The 13579-nt window shown below is 40.3% G+C and overlaps 1 protein-coding gene across 7 annotated transcripts in view; it reads left to right on the top strand.

Moving 5' to 3' along the window:
* Positions 1 to 13579, top strand: part of SATB1 (SATB homeobox 1) — a 96098-nt gene that overhangs the window by 14989 nt on the left and 67530 nt on the right. For all 7 annotated transcript variants that reach the window (XM_018576320.1, XM_018576336.1, XM_018576343.1 and 4 more), the window contains 2 exons: positions 1795 to 1906; positions 10465 to 10913. In XM_018576320.1, coding sequence (XP_018431822.1) covers positions 1795 to 1906; positions 10465 to 10913 — 561 coding nt within the window. The remainder of the gene's footprint in view (positions 1 to 1794; positions 1907 to 10464; positions 10914 to 13579) is intronic.

Below are 13579 nucleotides of genomic sequence, written 5' to 3' on the forward strand. Positions count from 1 at the left end.
GGGGGGGGGTGGGGGTGTTAGATGAACTTTAAAGAAGAACTCTGGGTAAAAATTTTATTAGCCCTTGAGTTAAGGGTTAAGTTCTTATTTTTAAGTTAAGTGCTCATTTTTTCTAGGGAGAAAAATAGCAAATAAAACAAAACTATGCTCACCCAATCCTCCGAGCCAGCCAGCTGTGACAGTGCTCCCTCCTGCATTTCTGCTCCTCTACTGTAGCGATGGAATGTCCCTCGGCGTCCTCACGTCCTATACACAGTATTGGACGTGATGCTTTCCAGGACCTTAAACCACTGCAGCGGAGGGGGAGAGAGACTCCAGGAACCGGTCTAAGAGCCAGCATGACCTGAGCATCAGGTGAGTATAACTTTATTTTCCTCCCTAGACAAAAACAAGCAGTTAACCCTTGCAGTGCGGGCATAGCCTCACTGTAAGGGTTAATACAAAATGTACCCAGAGTTCTGCTTCCTTTTTCTTCCTGGTTAATATTTACATGGTGTTAGCGCTTGGGTCAGGAGCTTTAGGCTTTTACAAGGCAGTCAAGAAACAGTTTCCAGTAAAAAGTCATGCAAATATGAAAATAAGAATTTTTGGGGGCTGTGTTTATACTTGGTTCCGAATATAGAATGACATTTCAGAAATTTTTCTTCAGACGATCTTTCACCCTAAATTCACACATTCTGCCCTGCAGTCAGTAAATCGTTGTTCTTTAATATGAGCATGTAGGTTTTTAAAAACTCAAGAGGAAACTGTGCCTGCTTTACCCATAGCAATCAATTCAATTCATCCTGTCATTTCTGCAGCTGGAACTAGGAGAATAACCACTGACTGCTGTGTAAACCTTGACAATGGTTCTTTTCAGTTTTTGTGAACCATGCTGTAGAAAGTCACAGTAGGCTTGGGAAACTGGTGGAACCTGTCACACAAAGGTGCGGATAGGGTCTGCAAGGTCCAGCGATGTAGTCAGCAGGAAGGCTTTGAGTCATAAGATAACCAAGCCTAATCGGCTGCCTTTATCTTGTTGAACCTTAAAGTTTGGAGTGTAAGGGACTCCCTTCTTAAGCCAATTTAGCTTTTCAAAGACTTAAGCTTTTAAAACATGTTGAGTTTCTTTATCAGGCACTATACGATATTGGCTTTAAAAGACACATATTTATACCCAGGGCAGCAGTGAAAATACAATAATGATCAGAGCTAATGAGTGTTATTAAGAAACTGAGATAACTAGTCCTTGCACACATAACACCCCAATGTGAGCTGGTGAGAGTGAAGGTCTTTTTGGAATGTCTATATGCCTTTGATCAGTGGCCTATAGGAAAACAGCCTTGCTTGGCAGAGGTAATGTGCTTTAACTCAGCCATAAGTTTTATGCAAAAGACAACTTCTGAATTTATGCTTCTGGCAAACTTTTTTTCCCAGTACATGATATAGTAAAGTGAATTTAGTTTATTGTTGTATGTTAACATAGTACATATTACAGTTGTGCATATGTCTCCCATAAGCTATTCACTCCTGAGGACAAATTTAACTCTGCTTAGATCTGCCAATAGAATCAACATAGAATTTATGCTGAGTTTAAATCCTGTATATTGCCTTTCTCTAGTAATATTCGACAGTATGGCCCAAACGTACTGACTGTCAGTTGTGTTGTAATCTTTTTTTCCAATTTATTTTTATATTTGTAAAAAATACATTTGCTTGTCGGGTTTGTAAATTCAGTCATATTGCCATTTGTTTTTTTCTTGCGATACTTCTTGCGCTTTTATTCAGTTGGTTTTCCTTTTCTTTTGTGTGCAGAGTATGATTTCTTCCATTGTGAACAGCACTTACTATGCAAATGTCTCTGCAGCAAAATGTCAAGAATTTGGAAGGTGGTATAAACATTTCAAGAAGACAAGAGATATGATGGGTAAGTACAAAAACAATTGTATAAAGGGATTGTTTTCAGTGACATTGGTTAAAGTCATAATTAGAATCCTTCAGTTTCACAATTGGGAGCCAATATAAATTTTGTGAATTGTAGTCAAGGAAGAGGATAAGTGTGATGTGTTCAGTCTTTTTGTTGTAGTGACTCTAATCTAGATCCTTCAGGCTGTTAGTTATACCAGAAATGGGTAAATTAATGTATTTAATTGACTGTTTATTTGATTCTACTCTTGTTTGCTTTGCTGCGCTAATTGTGCAGCAGCAGAACGGATAACCACCGCCATGTCAGCATCACACAAGCCATAGCTTATTAAAAAAACATTCGTGTTTGTGAATGGTTTGACTTAAACATTAGTTAGCAATAGTACAGGTGGTTTGTGCCCCAATAAAACCTCACTTGAAGCAAGTCTATCAAAGGCCTAATGTGACCTTTGTGAGTACAGAGTTATTGGAGTATTTAGAATGACACAACTGATGTCCTGTTTCCTCTTTGCTTATTTTAAAAATCAAAGCTGTCATTGAGCTTAATAGATATTGCCTCAAAGCTGTCTGACTTTCAAGCTACATTCCAGTTCCAGGGCAGTCAACTCACTTATACTGGTGCTGTGCAGGTTCCTTACCGTCATCAGAGCAGTGTGTAGCTTGTGAGTTTGACAGAGGATGCTTTCTTTAGAAGGGTATTTTGCTTGACAACAGAGTACCTTTAAGCATATTTTACAATATAAAGAAAGTCCACTAATAATTGTTTATGTCTAGTAAAAATCCAAATCATTAGTGAAAAGGCAATTTTGTCATTTTTGTGCTAATTCAAAGTTTGAAGCGATTAAGCTACAGTGATGTTTTGCTATCTCTATAAGGACAGTGATAATTCTTACACAAACCACTCAAAGTCAGACAACAAATTTGCACCATTCCTTTGTACGCTATGCGTTAAGCTGTGTGGCAACTATGGGCTGTGATTGACTGTGTATTATTTCACAATTCCTTGATCAAAGTATATTTTTGGTGGTATTTGTGGAAACCGCTTATTTAGCTTGGTCCTAAGAGGTCAGCTTCATTCACCTGAAGAGTAGTATTACTAGGGTTGTTCCTTGGTTCTTCAGTAAGGGGACAATTACACGTGTTTGTGCATTAAGGCATGTTGCATTCAGGCACTCCACTTATTTTAAATGGGCTTCCTCAACTCACAAACAAAAATGGCATTGGTAGGTCTGCAATCACCTTCTCACCATCATGCCTGAAGCCATCCCACCAAAGAGCCTTCATGCCTGCGCTCCCACCACAGCAGCTGACCCCCATCTTACTCCCTCTCTAACCATTGCGCCATACCCCCATCCTTTCCCCCGCTCTCACTACCTCTGGCACATGTCCCCATTTCACTCGCCACTGCACCACCACCATGCCTCAGCCTCACAGCCACTGTACCAATTGGCACTTCTGTGCTCTTTACCACTGGAAGTGACACACCCTTCCATATTCAGCCCATTCATTGTACCGCCACAATTTTTCTAGCCTGTTCACATAAGCCTGTTCACACAGTGTGACACTAAACGAAGCCAGGTTAAGGCCAGTAAAACAAGTAATGTTCTGTATAGAAGAGCTGTTCCTAGCAGACAGGTGTTTCTTTGGGCACCATAGGTTGTGTGCCTGCAGGTTCCAAATGCGCATTGTGTACAGATGTGTATTTCTTTATAATGCTTATTAAAAGTTTTGTTTCCCCTCTCTAAGATTAAGTTGTTCATACGTGTGTACACAAAACCATTTTCTTCATTATGCAGAAAAGTATCCAGTTTAAATGACATGTATAAAGTCCCATTACTTTTTATTTTTTAGGGAATGCTTTAAAAGCGGTAGATATGTAGTTTGTAAATACATTTGTCAGCTACTCCTTTTTTAATGGTTTATACATACACTTAATAGATGTCTCTTGCTGTGGCATGTAAATTATAGTGTGCTTTGTTTAAGCATCCCTTTTTTTTTTTTTCATTGCCTTCCCAATTATTTTGGCACAGCGAAAGTGCTGAGATTTTAGCTGCTTCAAGCACTAGAGCAAAGAGAGTATGCATATAGACAAATTACCTTTTTAATTAAAACAATGCATTGTTTTCTGTTGCATTGTTTTGAGCTGTCAACTTGGCCTGATCTGTGCTTTGCTGCAGAATATTGTCCCTAATCTAGTCTGTTTCTGCTCTTACTGCCCATTGCAGAAACAAGACATTATTGAGCCCATTTAAGTTTAGTCCGAACTCCAGGCAAACCGCTAAATACACAGATGATTGGGAGCTATTTTATCTTCCAAAGGATTTGTACTTTTGTCAGTCCAGTCCTGAGACTTACACAGCTCTGTCACACAACAAAGGACTGCCTGTAAGACCTGATTTTGTGCTGCTGCCTTTACGTAATGCTTGAAGGTCTTGTCCCTTTCCCAGCTTGTGACTGGATAGTGAAAGGAGATGCAGCAGGTCAATTTGCTCATCTCTTTGTCACTCTGCTCTCTTCTCTGTCACTCTGCTCTTATTAGCATGTTCCTTGTTAGCACATGAGCATTGCAGCACAACTGATCTGGTCCTTGTGCTGCCCTTTCTTCTTGCAGTCGGTCAGAGTGTTGCTGTACAGAAACTGTAAGAGGCTAGTACTAGATTAAATTCAGCTACTTACACTGTTTGCATTATTAAAAAAATGCATAAAATGATGTAATAAATACAGAGCTGCATTGATTTGTGTATTTTTATATATGCATGGAGCTGAGCTTTAAAGGAGAACTATGAGGTGAGTGATTTCCACTCATCCTCATAGTTAGAGCCGAATTGTGACATTGAAACTGTCACGCCGGCTCTATTGATCGGGAAGTGAGCGAACACATACCGTCGCTCGCTCACTTCCCGATTATCTCCCTGCAGAGAGCAGTGACTGTCAGTCACCGCTCCCCGCAGGGATTCCTCCCCTCCCCTCTCCGATCCTCCAGCGCGGACTGGAGGAATGGACGGGGAGAGGACGGGCACAGCTGGCTCTGTCTCTAGATAGGCAGAGCCTGCTGTCAATCAACCAGGTGGCTGGATCTCGACAGTATTTTGGAATCCGTCTCGACTGCAGTGCTCTCAGTATTTAGCTGGCAATAGCCCACTATATACTGAGCTTTGGGTCACGGGAGGAGGTTACTATTTGTCCTCCTGTGACCATAAAGACAACTATGCAACTATGGGATAAAAGGTTACCCCATAGTTCTCTTTTAAGCCCATTTTTTCCTTTTAGTTGTTAATTACATATATGTGCAAATTATGTAAAGCAGCCCATTCACTTGGAATAGGTTCCTAAGGAGCCTCAATGCATGATGAAACATAGATGCATTGCTTTTTATTGTATATGTGTCTTGGGATGTTATTCAGAATAAATGGCAACATACATTTAGGCCCCATCCAGACCTGAGAATGAGGCCAACCGTATAAGTCTCCTGAATTCCTTTGCGAGATTCATGTGATCTGCTAGAGACAGGAGGATCTGTAAAATACATTGTAGCTGTTCACACAGTCTGCAATTACCTGTGGATTATCACACCTGGATGCAAACAGTCTGCGTCCAGGTGCAGTCATCTGTAGTTAATCGCAGACTGTGTCATTACTTGCAAAAGGCCTGCAAACAGATGCAAGCAGTGGCAGATAATGACATCTGCCACTGCTCGCATCTGTTTGCAGGCATTTTGCAAGTAATCACACAGTCTGTGATAAACTGCAGATAACTTGTATAATACAATGACGTATTATACAGTGCCTCATAACCACAGCAGATCACAATTCTCATCGAGGCATTCATGAGACTCTTGGAGTTGTCACCATTCACAGGTGCGAATGGGGCCACACCCCAGATAGCAAGAAATTGTGCTGCAAGTTTGAAAATGACTTGCTAAACTCTTGCAGACTTGCCAAGCTTCACCATTTTGTTGCACAATTACATCAAGTCTGCATTGCAAGTCTCCAGACCAGCGAGCTTGCAGAGCTCTTGCTAAGACCTGCAGGACTCTTGCTGTAGACTTGCCAAGCAAATTTGCTACAAATTCAAAAAGTGTCAACTAGAACTTGTGCTGCGAGTGTTCTGCAAGTCTAGAACTTGCCAGGAATGTGTGCAGCAAGTTAACAAAATTACAATTTCACCCCACCACAAGTTGGTAGCAAGTTATCCTTGCTAACTGGGACAGTGCATGGAAGTACAAAGGAGGTCAGAGAGCAATTATTAGATATGTATTTAAAGGAGAACTATGGGGTTAAGGCTTTTCCCCATAGTTCTCCTTAGGGTAACGGGAGGACACAAACTAGCATCCTCCCATCACCCTAGGCTCAGTATACCGCGAGCTGTAGCTCGCGGTATACTGAGACGCCGCAGTATACCGCGAGCTGCTGCTCGTGGTATACTGAGAAGCCGCAGCTGAAGCGGATCCCGACAATTATGTCCGGATCCACCGAGCTGCGTGACTGACAGCTGGCTCTGCCTGTCTAGAGGCAGAGCCAGCTGTACCCCCTCCCCCATCCGTTCCGCCGGTCTGCCCTCCCCTGTCATGACAGAGAGCCGTGACAGGATCGAGAGGTGAGCGAACGCAGGTATGTGTTCGCTCACCTCCCGATCTACTGAGCCGACCTGTGACAGTCTCATTGTCACAGGTCGGCTAGAACAATGAGGTGAGTGAAAAGCACTCACCTCATAGTTCTCCTTTAAGATTAAAGGCACATATCCATCAAGTACACAGCTAATGCTTTGACACATTTCACACCAGCAGTCCTGAGGCCAGTATGAAACACGTCAACAATTTATGCTTTCGATGCTAGATAAATCTCTGATTATTGCATCGCTACTTCTCAGACCTGGTTTCTTACTTGAATGTGCTTGCAGCCTGGTCAGACGCTTTAGATGTGCAGCTGCCCACAGATGGAGCCTAAGTCCATGACGGCAGCAATGTCATTTTGTTTATACATACAGTGCTTTGTGGTGCACATGCATCATAAAGCACACCCAGGTATGAAGCTGCCCTTAGTTTAGGATTGCATTAGGTTGGTTTAGCACCTTTGTAGGCCTCTGTTGGGAGATTGGGACTTAACTTATGTCCCTGTAGCAACACACTGTGTGGGGGTCTCTCCAAATTGGAATAAAGCAATTACACCTGATAGGTGTTTTAAATCTTTTCTCTCCATTTAATGCTAAAAGAGTATTGCCTTGGGTTCCACTTGAAATAAATATATTGGGGTTGATTTCACTAAGGGAATCCAGACTGTTCACTTTGCAAAGCGAATGTTCATTGAAATTAGTGAATAGGGTGAAGCTGCATTTACTGCAATCAACCAATCACATGTTAGCCAAAGTCCTGTTATTATAATTTCCCTCACACATTATTGGGTATTCTAACTGAAGCCAGGTTCATCTTATTTACTGTAAATTGCTTTTTAAAGTGTACATTCATTTTAAAGAGCCTCTTCTCTAAATAAACCCCACGGTTTGGTTTTCGGGACTGCTGTTGCCATGAGTATGTATGGATAAAACATAAGTATTTGACTGCAAAACACCAAAATTGCTGCAGAGGAAATGACAATTTTAATTATACGTGTATTTCTATGACAAAGTTAACGATGAACTGGATTGAGCACTGCCTGGCGGATTTTGTGAGAACTGGAGCTAAAGAATCATGAGCGCTCTTGCCTGTAACAGCCCGTAATTGGTGTTCATCTCCAGGGAAAATCACACATGGTTGCTACATGAAGCACTTTTTTCCCTTTCTTTTTTTGATCTGCCTTTGAATAACTTTACCTTACTTTCATGCAGTATAGATTAATACGCAAGCCTAGCTGCAGAATGTAGACAATTCATATTATAGCACAAAATGTTCACATACAGATTATTGTACTTGTTAAATTAATTGTCCATTACTTAATTAACACCGGGCAAGACCAAGCAGTCACGTCGCCAATGTGCCTTAAAAATGCACCTGACGCCTAATTTTATTATTAGTACTCTTGCTAATGGACTCACATATTTTGGCTGTTCGAAAGTCATGGGGCTGATTTATGCAACTGAAGATGAAGTGGGTTGCAGTGGGCGAAAGATCAAGCCATGGCGTAGTATTCTTTGATCTGTTTTTAATAAATCGGCTAGCTATGGTATTTTTACATTTATATCTGTAACAGTGACCTTATATGTGGGATTACGAGTGGCTTTAGCTTTTCACCAGGCCCTTTTAGGCAAAATTTGCTGCTATGTATTTGGGTATGTTTTTGTATTGCTGACAACGCATCCAAATGGTTGGATTTTTTTAGGTTTGGTCATTTGTATGTATAGTAGATACATGAGATACATCCAATTGGCCTGATTACCGACTACCACACAGGGACCCATGTCAAATCTGCTGTTGTATGGCATGCTTACCTGCATTAGTAAAATAAAACTTCTCCAGGATTTGTGCTCGTGTATTTTGTGTGTGTGACACCAATACAAACCAAGTACATAAGTCTGATGTAACCTGAATTAGAGGGTTCTGCGCATTAACCCGGGCATAAAACTGTGTTTTTCTGTGTCTGTATATAGGGAATATTTTTTATTTAATTAATACGAGTGAACTTTGACTTCTTAACTATCTGCTAGCAGAATTAATCAGATATCCTGCCCAATGCCAAAATCTATTTTGAAATGGGCTCATCACTTATCTGAACTTTTCAAATACAAGGTCAGCACTGTATTAATTCAATGACCCACAGGCCATTTAAAAAATAATAATCCCAATGTGCCAGATGCCAGTATGAATTCATACTTTGACCAATATAATAATGCAGCTGAATTTGTTGATGATGTCCGATATCATATGTCACTAGCTTGGCTAGGGTATTATTTGTTCTATTATTATACGGTAGCTTTTTTTCAGATTGCTGCATCTGTATTCGTTCTCGTGGCAGGCCACATTTCACAGGCGATAAGCCATTCCCTATTGCAGACTGTGTACATTACAAGACATTAAAAAGACAAGACATTACAAAGCATTGCAGATGCTTGTATTCATTGGTCAGATTTTAGAAAAAAATATATATCTTGTCCTTGACAGGGATATAAAAATCAGGTGTATAGTGTGAAACGTTTTATGTAAAATGCTCTTTCATTGCATCATATTATATTATCATCTGATCATTTCCATCCCCGACCTTTTCCTGTGAAAGAGCCCCAGGTAATCTTCTGCATGCAAACATTTATGACAGATAAGAGTTCAATAAACTGGGTAGCTGTGCATGGCACTGTCATTCCTGTGCTTTGGTAAAGTACATGAGAAGAAAACCTAGGATGCTGTTGCTGAACTCTACTTCTAAAGTTGTCACGCTCATCTTCAGGCTTTAGTACTTTCTGAGTCACTGTCCAATGTCACTGTCCAATTTGCTAGCTTCTTTTTCTGCATACTTGTTTCAGGCAAGTGACACCTAAGGGTCTATTCATACAAGTTTTAACACTGATAAGGCTCTCTAATTTTGCCATGTGACTGTAATTTTCAAATCTCATTGGTCTCCGCTGAAAATAAATGTCACTTTTATGAATAGAAGTATTGTAATCTTGGTGTATTATCTATGTCAATTGAGCCTAGCGTATTGAAGTTAGATACAGTCAGGCAACAAGCATTTTCAGAAAGCGTTGACACCTTCATCTTTCTCTTACAAAAGGTGTTCTTTTCTTTTAATGTTGCCTTTACTTCATGCCTATAGTACCTTCAGCAAACTCAGCACTTCTCCACTTCTCTACAAAGGTATAAAATAGGAGTCTCCTTCGACTTGACCTTTTGTCATCAACATCATACTGAAGAAGTGAGCAGTGCACTTCTTCAGTATGAAAAGATGGTAAAGTAAACCAAGAAAAGTGTTAAAAATTTTGCAATAGACAACCAGCCTTTCATCAAAGACCTTAGAGGTACATTTGAAGCATAGCTGAATATTAAACCTGGAGATGCATGCAGGAAGAAAATACTTACATGGTAGGTACTTCAGTTCTTAATCCAGGCATTGCTGTAGTACAATCTACTCCAATACCTTTTGTTAGTAAACAGATGATCGGAGAACACCATTTTATGAAGCAGAAGAAGAATTTCCAAACATTCCCACTGCAGGCTCCTGGCTGTTTATTTCAAACACAGAGCCTGAATTAAAAAATAGCAGTATTTAATGCATCACAGCCACCAGACATATTTAAACCTGCCTGGTCAAGTTACAATGTGAGTAGTGATCCAGGAAGTAAAGAGAGGAAGCACATGCTTTAGAAAGTGCTCATCCAGTAGTCTTGTCAGGTTTGCTCTGGATTCTGGCCACAGCAGAGGACAGAGAACTCCAAATAAAGTTAACTTGAGTAAATGAGGGAAGGACACCTCAGCAATACTACATGCACATGCAAGAAACAGGGTGCAAGTAAATATTTAGCATTGAAAGCCATTTTACACTGCAAACCTAAATCTCAAGTACAATACATACTTCTGTACATTATTATGGTACTCAGATTTATAGGTACTAATATTTTTATTCTGTCCTTTTGTAGTTGACATGGAAGATACAAATTATGAACAAAATACAAATCACGTGAACTTTGGTCAGCAACCCGTTCCTGGTAATACCCCTGAAAAGCCTTCATCCCCTGTACAGCTCTCTCTGAGCAGTCAGCCACCTGTCCGGACACCGCTTCCTAATTTGCATCCAGGACTTGTATCTGCTCCTATCAGCCCTCAGTTAGTTAATCAGCAGCTGGTGATGGCTCAGTTACTGAACCAGCAATACGCAGTGAACAGACTTTTAGCCCAGCAGTCCTTAAACCAACAGTACTTGAACCATCCTCCTCCAGTCAGTCGATCAATAAACAAGCCTTTGGAGCAACAAGTCTCGCCCAACACAGAGGTGTCTTCAGATATCTACCAGTGGGTACGTGACGAACTGAAACGGGCAGGAATCTCGCAGGCAGTATTTGCACGTGTGGCTTTCAACCGAACTCAGGTAAATTAAGTTCTATTTTGTCTTGTGCAGTATTTAATTTATTGTGCTGTGTTTTTTTTTATGGAAATGTATGGCGATGTTCATGTTAAAGTGGACCTTTACCCCCTTTTACTAAAAATCAGATCCGCATGCAGCTCTGCATGCTGATTTAAAATCATATTACATTAATTAGTTAAACTTGTTTTCATTTACTTACAAATAGAGTTCATCTACTTCCTGGTCCAGTTCTGGCACAAATGATGTATGCGCCAAAGCGTTGCATCCTGGGAAGGTTACATCAGCAGAGCATTGCTGGGAAATCTCATCTGTAATCTCATGAGATCTCAAGGAAAGGCATTTTCCTCTTTTGAGATGATGTGCATGGTCACATGTTCTAGCCACATGTGTCAGAGTTCCAGGAAGTAAAGGGAGATCTAGTATCCTGCCCTTAGTTAACATGGCCACTTTTAGAAGAATGGGGAAGAAATGAGAAATAAGGTATGCAAAAAATACAAAGCCTGAAATTATCTAGAAGTATCTGTTGTAGATTGTCATCAAAACATTTGTAAAGGTATGTTTGTTGTTATTTTAAAGATATGGGTAAAGTTCCACTTTAAAATCAATACTGAAGTCGAGGAGACCTAATTCTTCCACGCACCTGTTTGACAATAAACTTTAAGTGGTATAAATGGATGCATTTTGGTGGTTGTATGATTGGATAATCCTGTTGGGGATTTTTTAGCAGCATTTTTAAAGGTTGTAGGTCGTAAAAGCAGCTGTGACACAGAAAACTTACAGCAAGTTTTTTGTTTTCATAACCTGGTATAAAAATAGCTTGACAAGTTCCCATTCACAAAAATTTCTTCATACTGGTTGATGTGAACAAAGCTTGTCTGTAATTATTTACTGTGTTATAAAGTGAATATTTTACTTATTTTTCATGTCCTATTCCACCGCAGTATTAGGCTTGAGTGGGCTGCCTCAGTTCTCTTTGGATCATTGCAACATACTTTGGTCTAAACATTGCATGGAGTTTTTGATGTATGTTTGGTGAGTGGTGTTGAATGTATTGCTTGTTTTGTGCATTAGTTGGATTTCATGTAGTTGAGTATTATGCCTTGCACAGTTTGCAAACGTTAGTTTTGTACATTTGAATAGATTGGGACAGAAAGGTGAGGACCTCAACATTCTAGTGCACATTCCATACAAGATATATAGAGTGACTGATTTGTAACTGGAGCAAAGATAGGTTTACAGCAAACATCCAGAATTTGTTTTGCCCCATTGCATATTGGAAACTGAAAGTGAAAATTGATGTTTCATAAGTCATATTCCAGTGAGTGTTTTGTATCACTGTTTTTTTTATAAGGCTTTATACAATCAGTATGAGGGGATATGTCATACCATGTATCAACACAGTGCGCCTGAAGTAACCAAATAATTGTGGGGCCAATATTTAAAAAATATAATCAAAAAAACACTCTCTCCGTATCACCTAGTTTTATTGGTAAATCTCACTTAGCTTTAATGCAGTTTATAGAAGTTTTATATGGGAAGTTGCAATACTAAAGTGACCTGCATTAAGATAAAAAGAAAAACATGAAAAATAGTGATGGTCCAGCAAAAATGGACTGAAAGTGTGATGGACTGTATGATCAGCGAGAAAGGAGTGCTGTACGCACATTGCTTCCTGTGGGAGATGTCACATGCCGGGCTGCACAGGAGATCGAGCACACTGCTGTGCTCGATCTACAGTTTCGGAGGGCAGGCTCCATAGAGAGAGCCTGTCACCTCAAAATGCTATTACATAGGAGCTTGTTAGGCCCTGTGTATTAGCAATAAAGTTAAGTGAAAAAGAAAGTGATAAAAAAGTATAAAAAAATAAAAACCAACCCTGCCACCCCCACCATCTGTATGCCAATAATTGCACGCGTAGGGTACTGAGTGTGTGTGCGCTTCCCAGTGAGTGCTGCCCCCATTCCGCTGTGTGCCATATTGTGGTAGCCGGGGTAAGTTCACTTTCCCAAGTAATTTGGGAAAATGGAATTACCTGCTCAAATCTGTCCCCCTCTCCCCACCCCTCTATACTTGCCTTTTGGTGAATGGTCCTTTCCCTCCGCCGGTATCATACCCCGTACTGCCATCCAGTGCAGCCCTGTGCTATGGATTTCGCTCACAAATATGCGACCACTCATTCGTCAGCGCTGACACCTGACCACGCTGACCAATGAGAAGTGCTTCTTGGCACACTTAAATACGGTTTTGGTTAAAATAATTTTTTGTATTAGAAGTAGATTGCCATGAGGGACAAGTAGATTGGGCCCCCGCTTTAGACCTTGGACAAGTAGTTTTAAAAAAAAATGTCCACACCCCTGGTGATCTATTGATATATATTTGATTGGATAGTGGCATTATTTAAAGCATCTTTATTAAAGTTTATGTAAATCCTAAGAAAGAACGTATTTGCTCTCTTTTGGTCTGTTAAATATATCAACAAAATTGTTTTGTTATATCGGTTTGGTGAGTCAGGGCTGGACAAATTCCTGGAGCCAGGTAGTCAATGCTTCTTAAACATTACAGCTGGCAACTAACGTTTAAGGTTTTTAGTTGTTGTCAATGGAGCTGGTTCCTTAAAAAAAAAATTTTGCTGGGTCCTGAAGTGGACAGAGTGGCTCCTGAATTCCACA

Source organism: Nanorana parkeri, unplaced genomic scaffold (genome assembly GCF_000935625.1).
Source record: "Nanorana parkeri isolate BGI_ZX_2015 unplaced genomic scaffold, ASM93562v1 scaffold4, whole genome shotgun sequence".
Classification (NCBI taxonomy): domain Eukaryota; kingdom Metazoa; phylum Chordata; class Amphibia; order Anura; family Dicroglossidae; genus Nanorana; species Nanorana parkeri.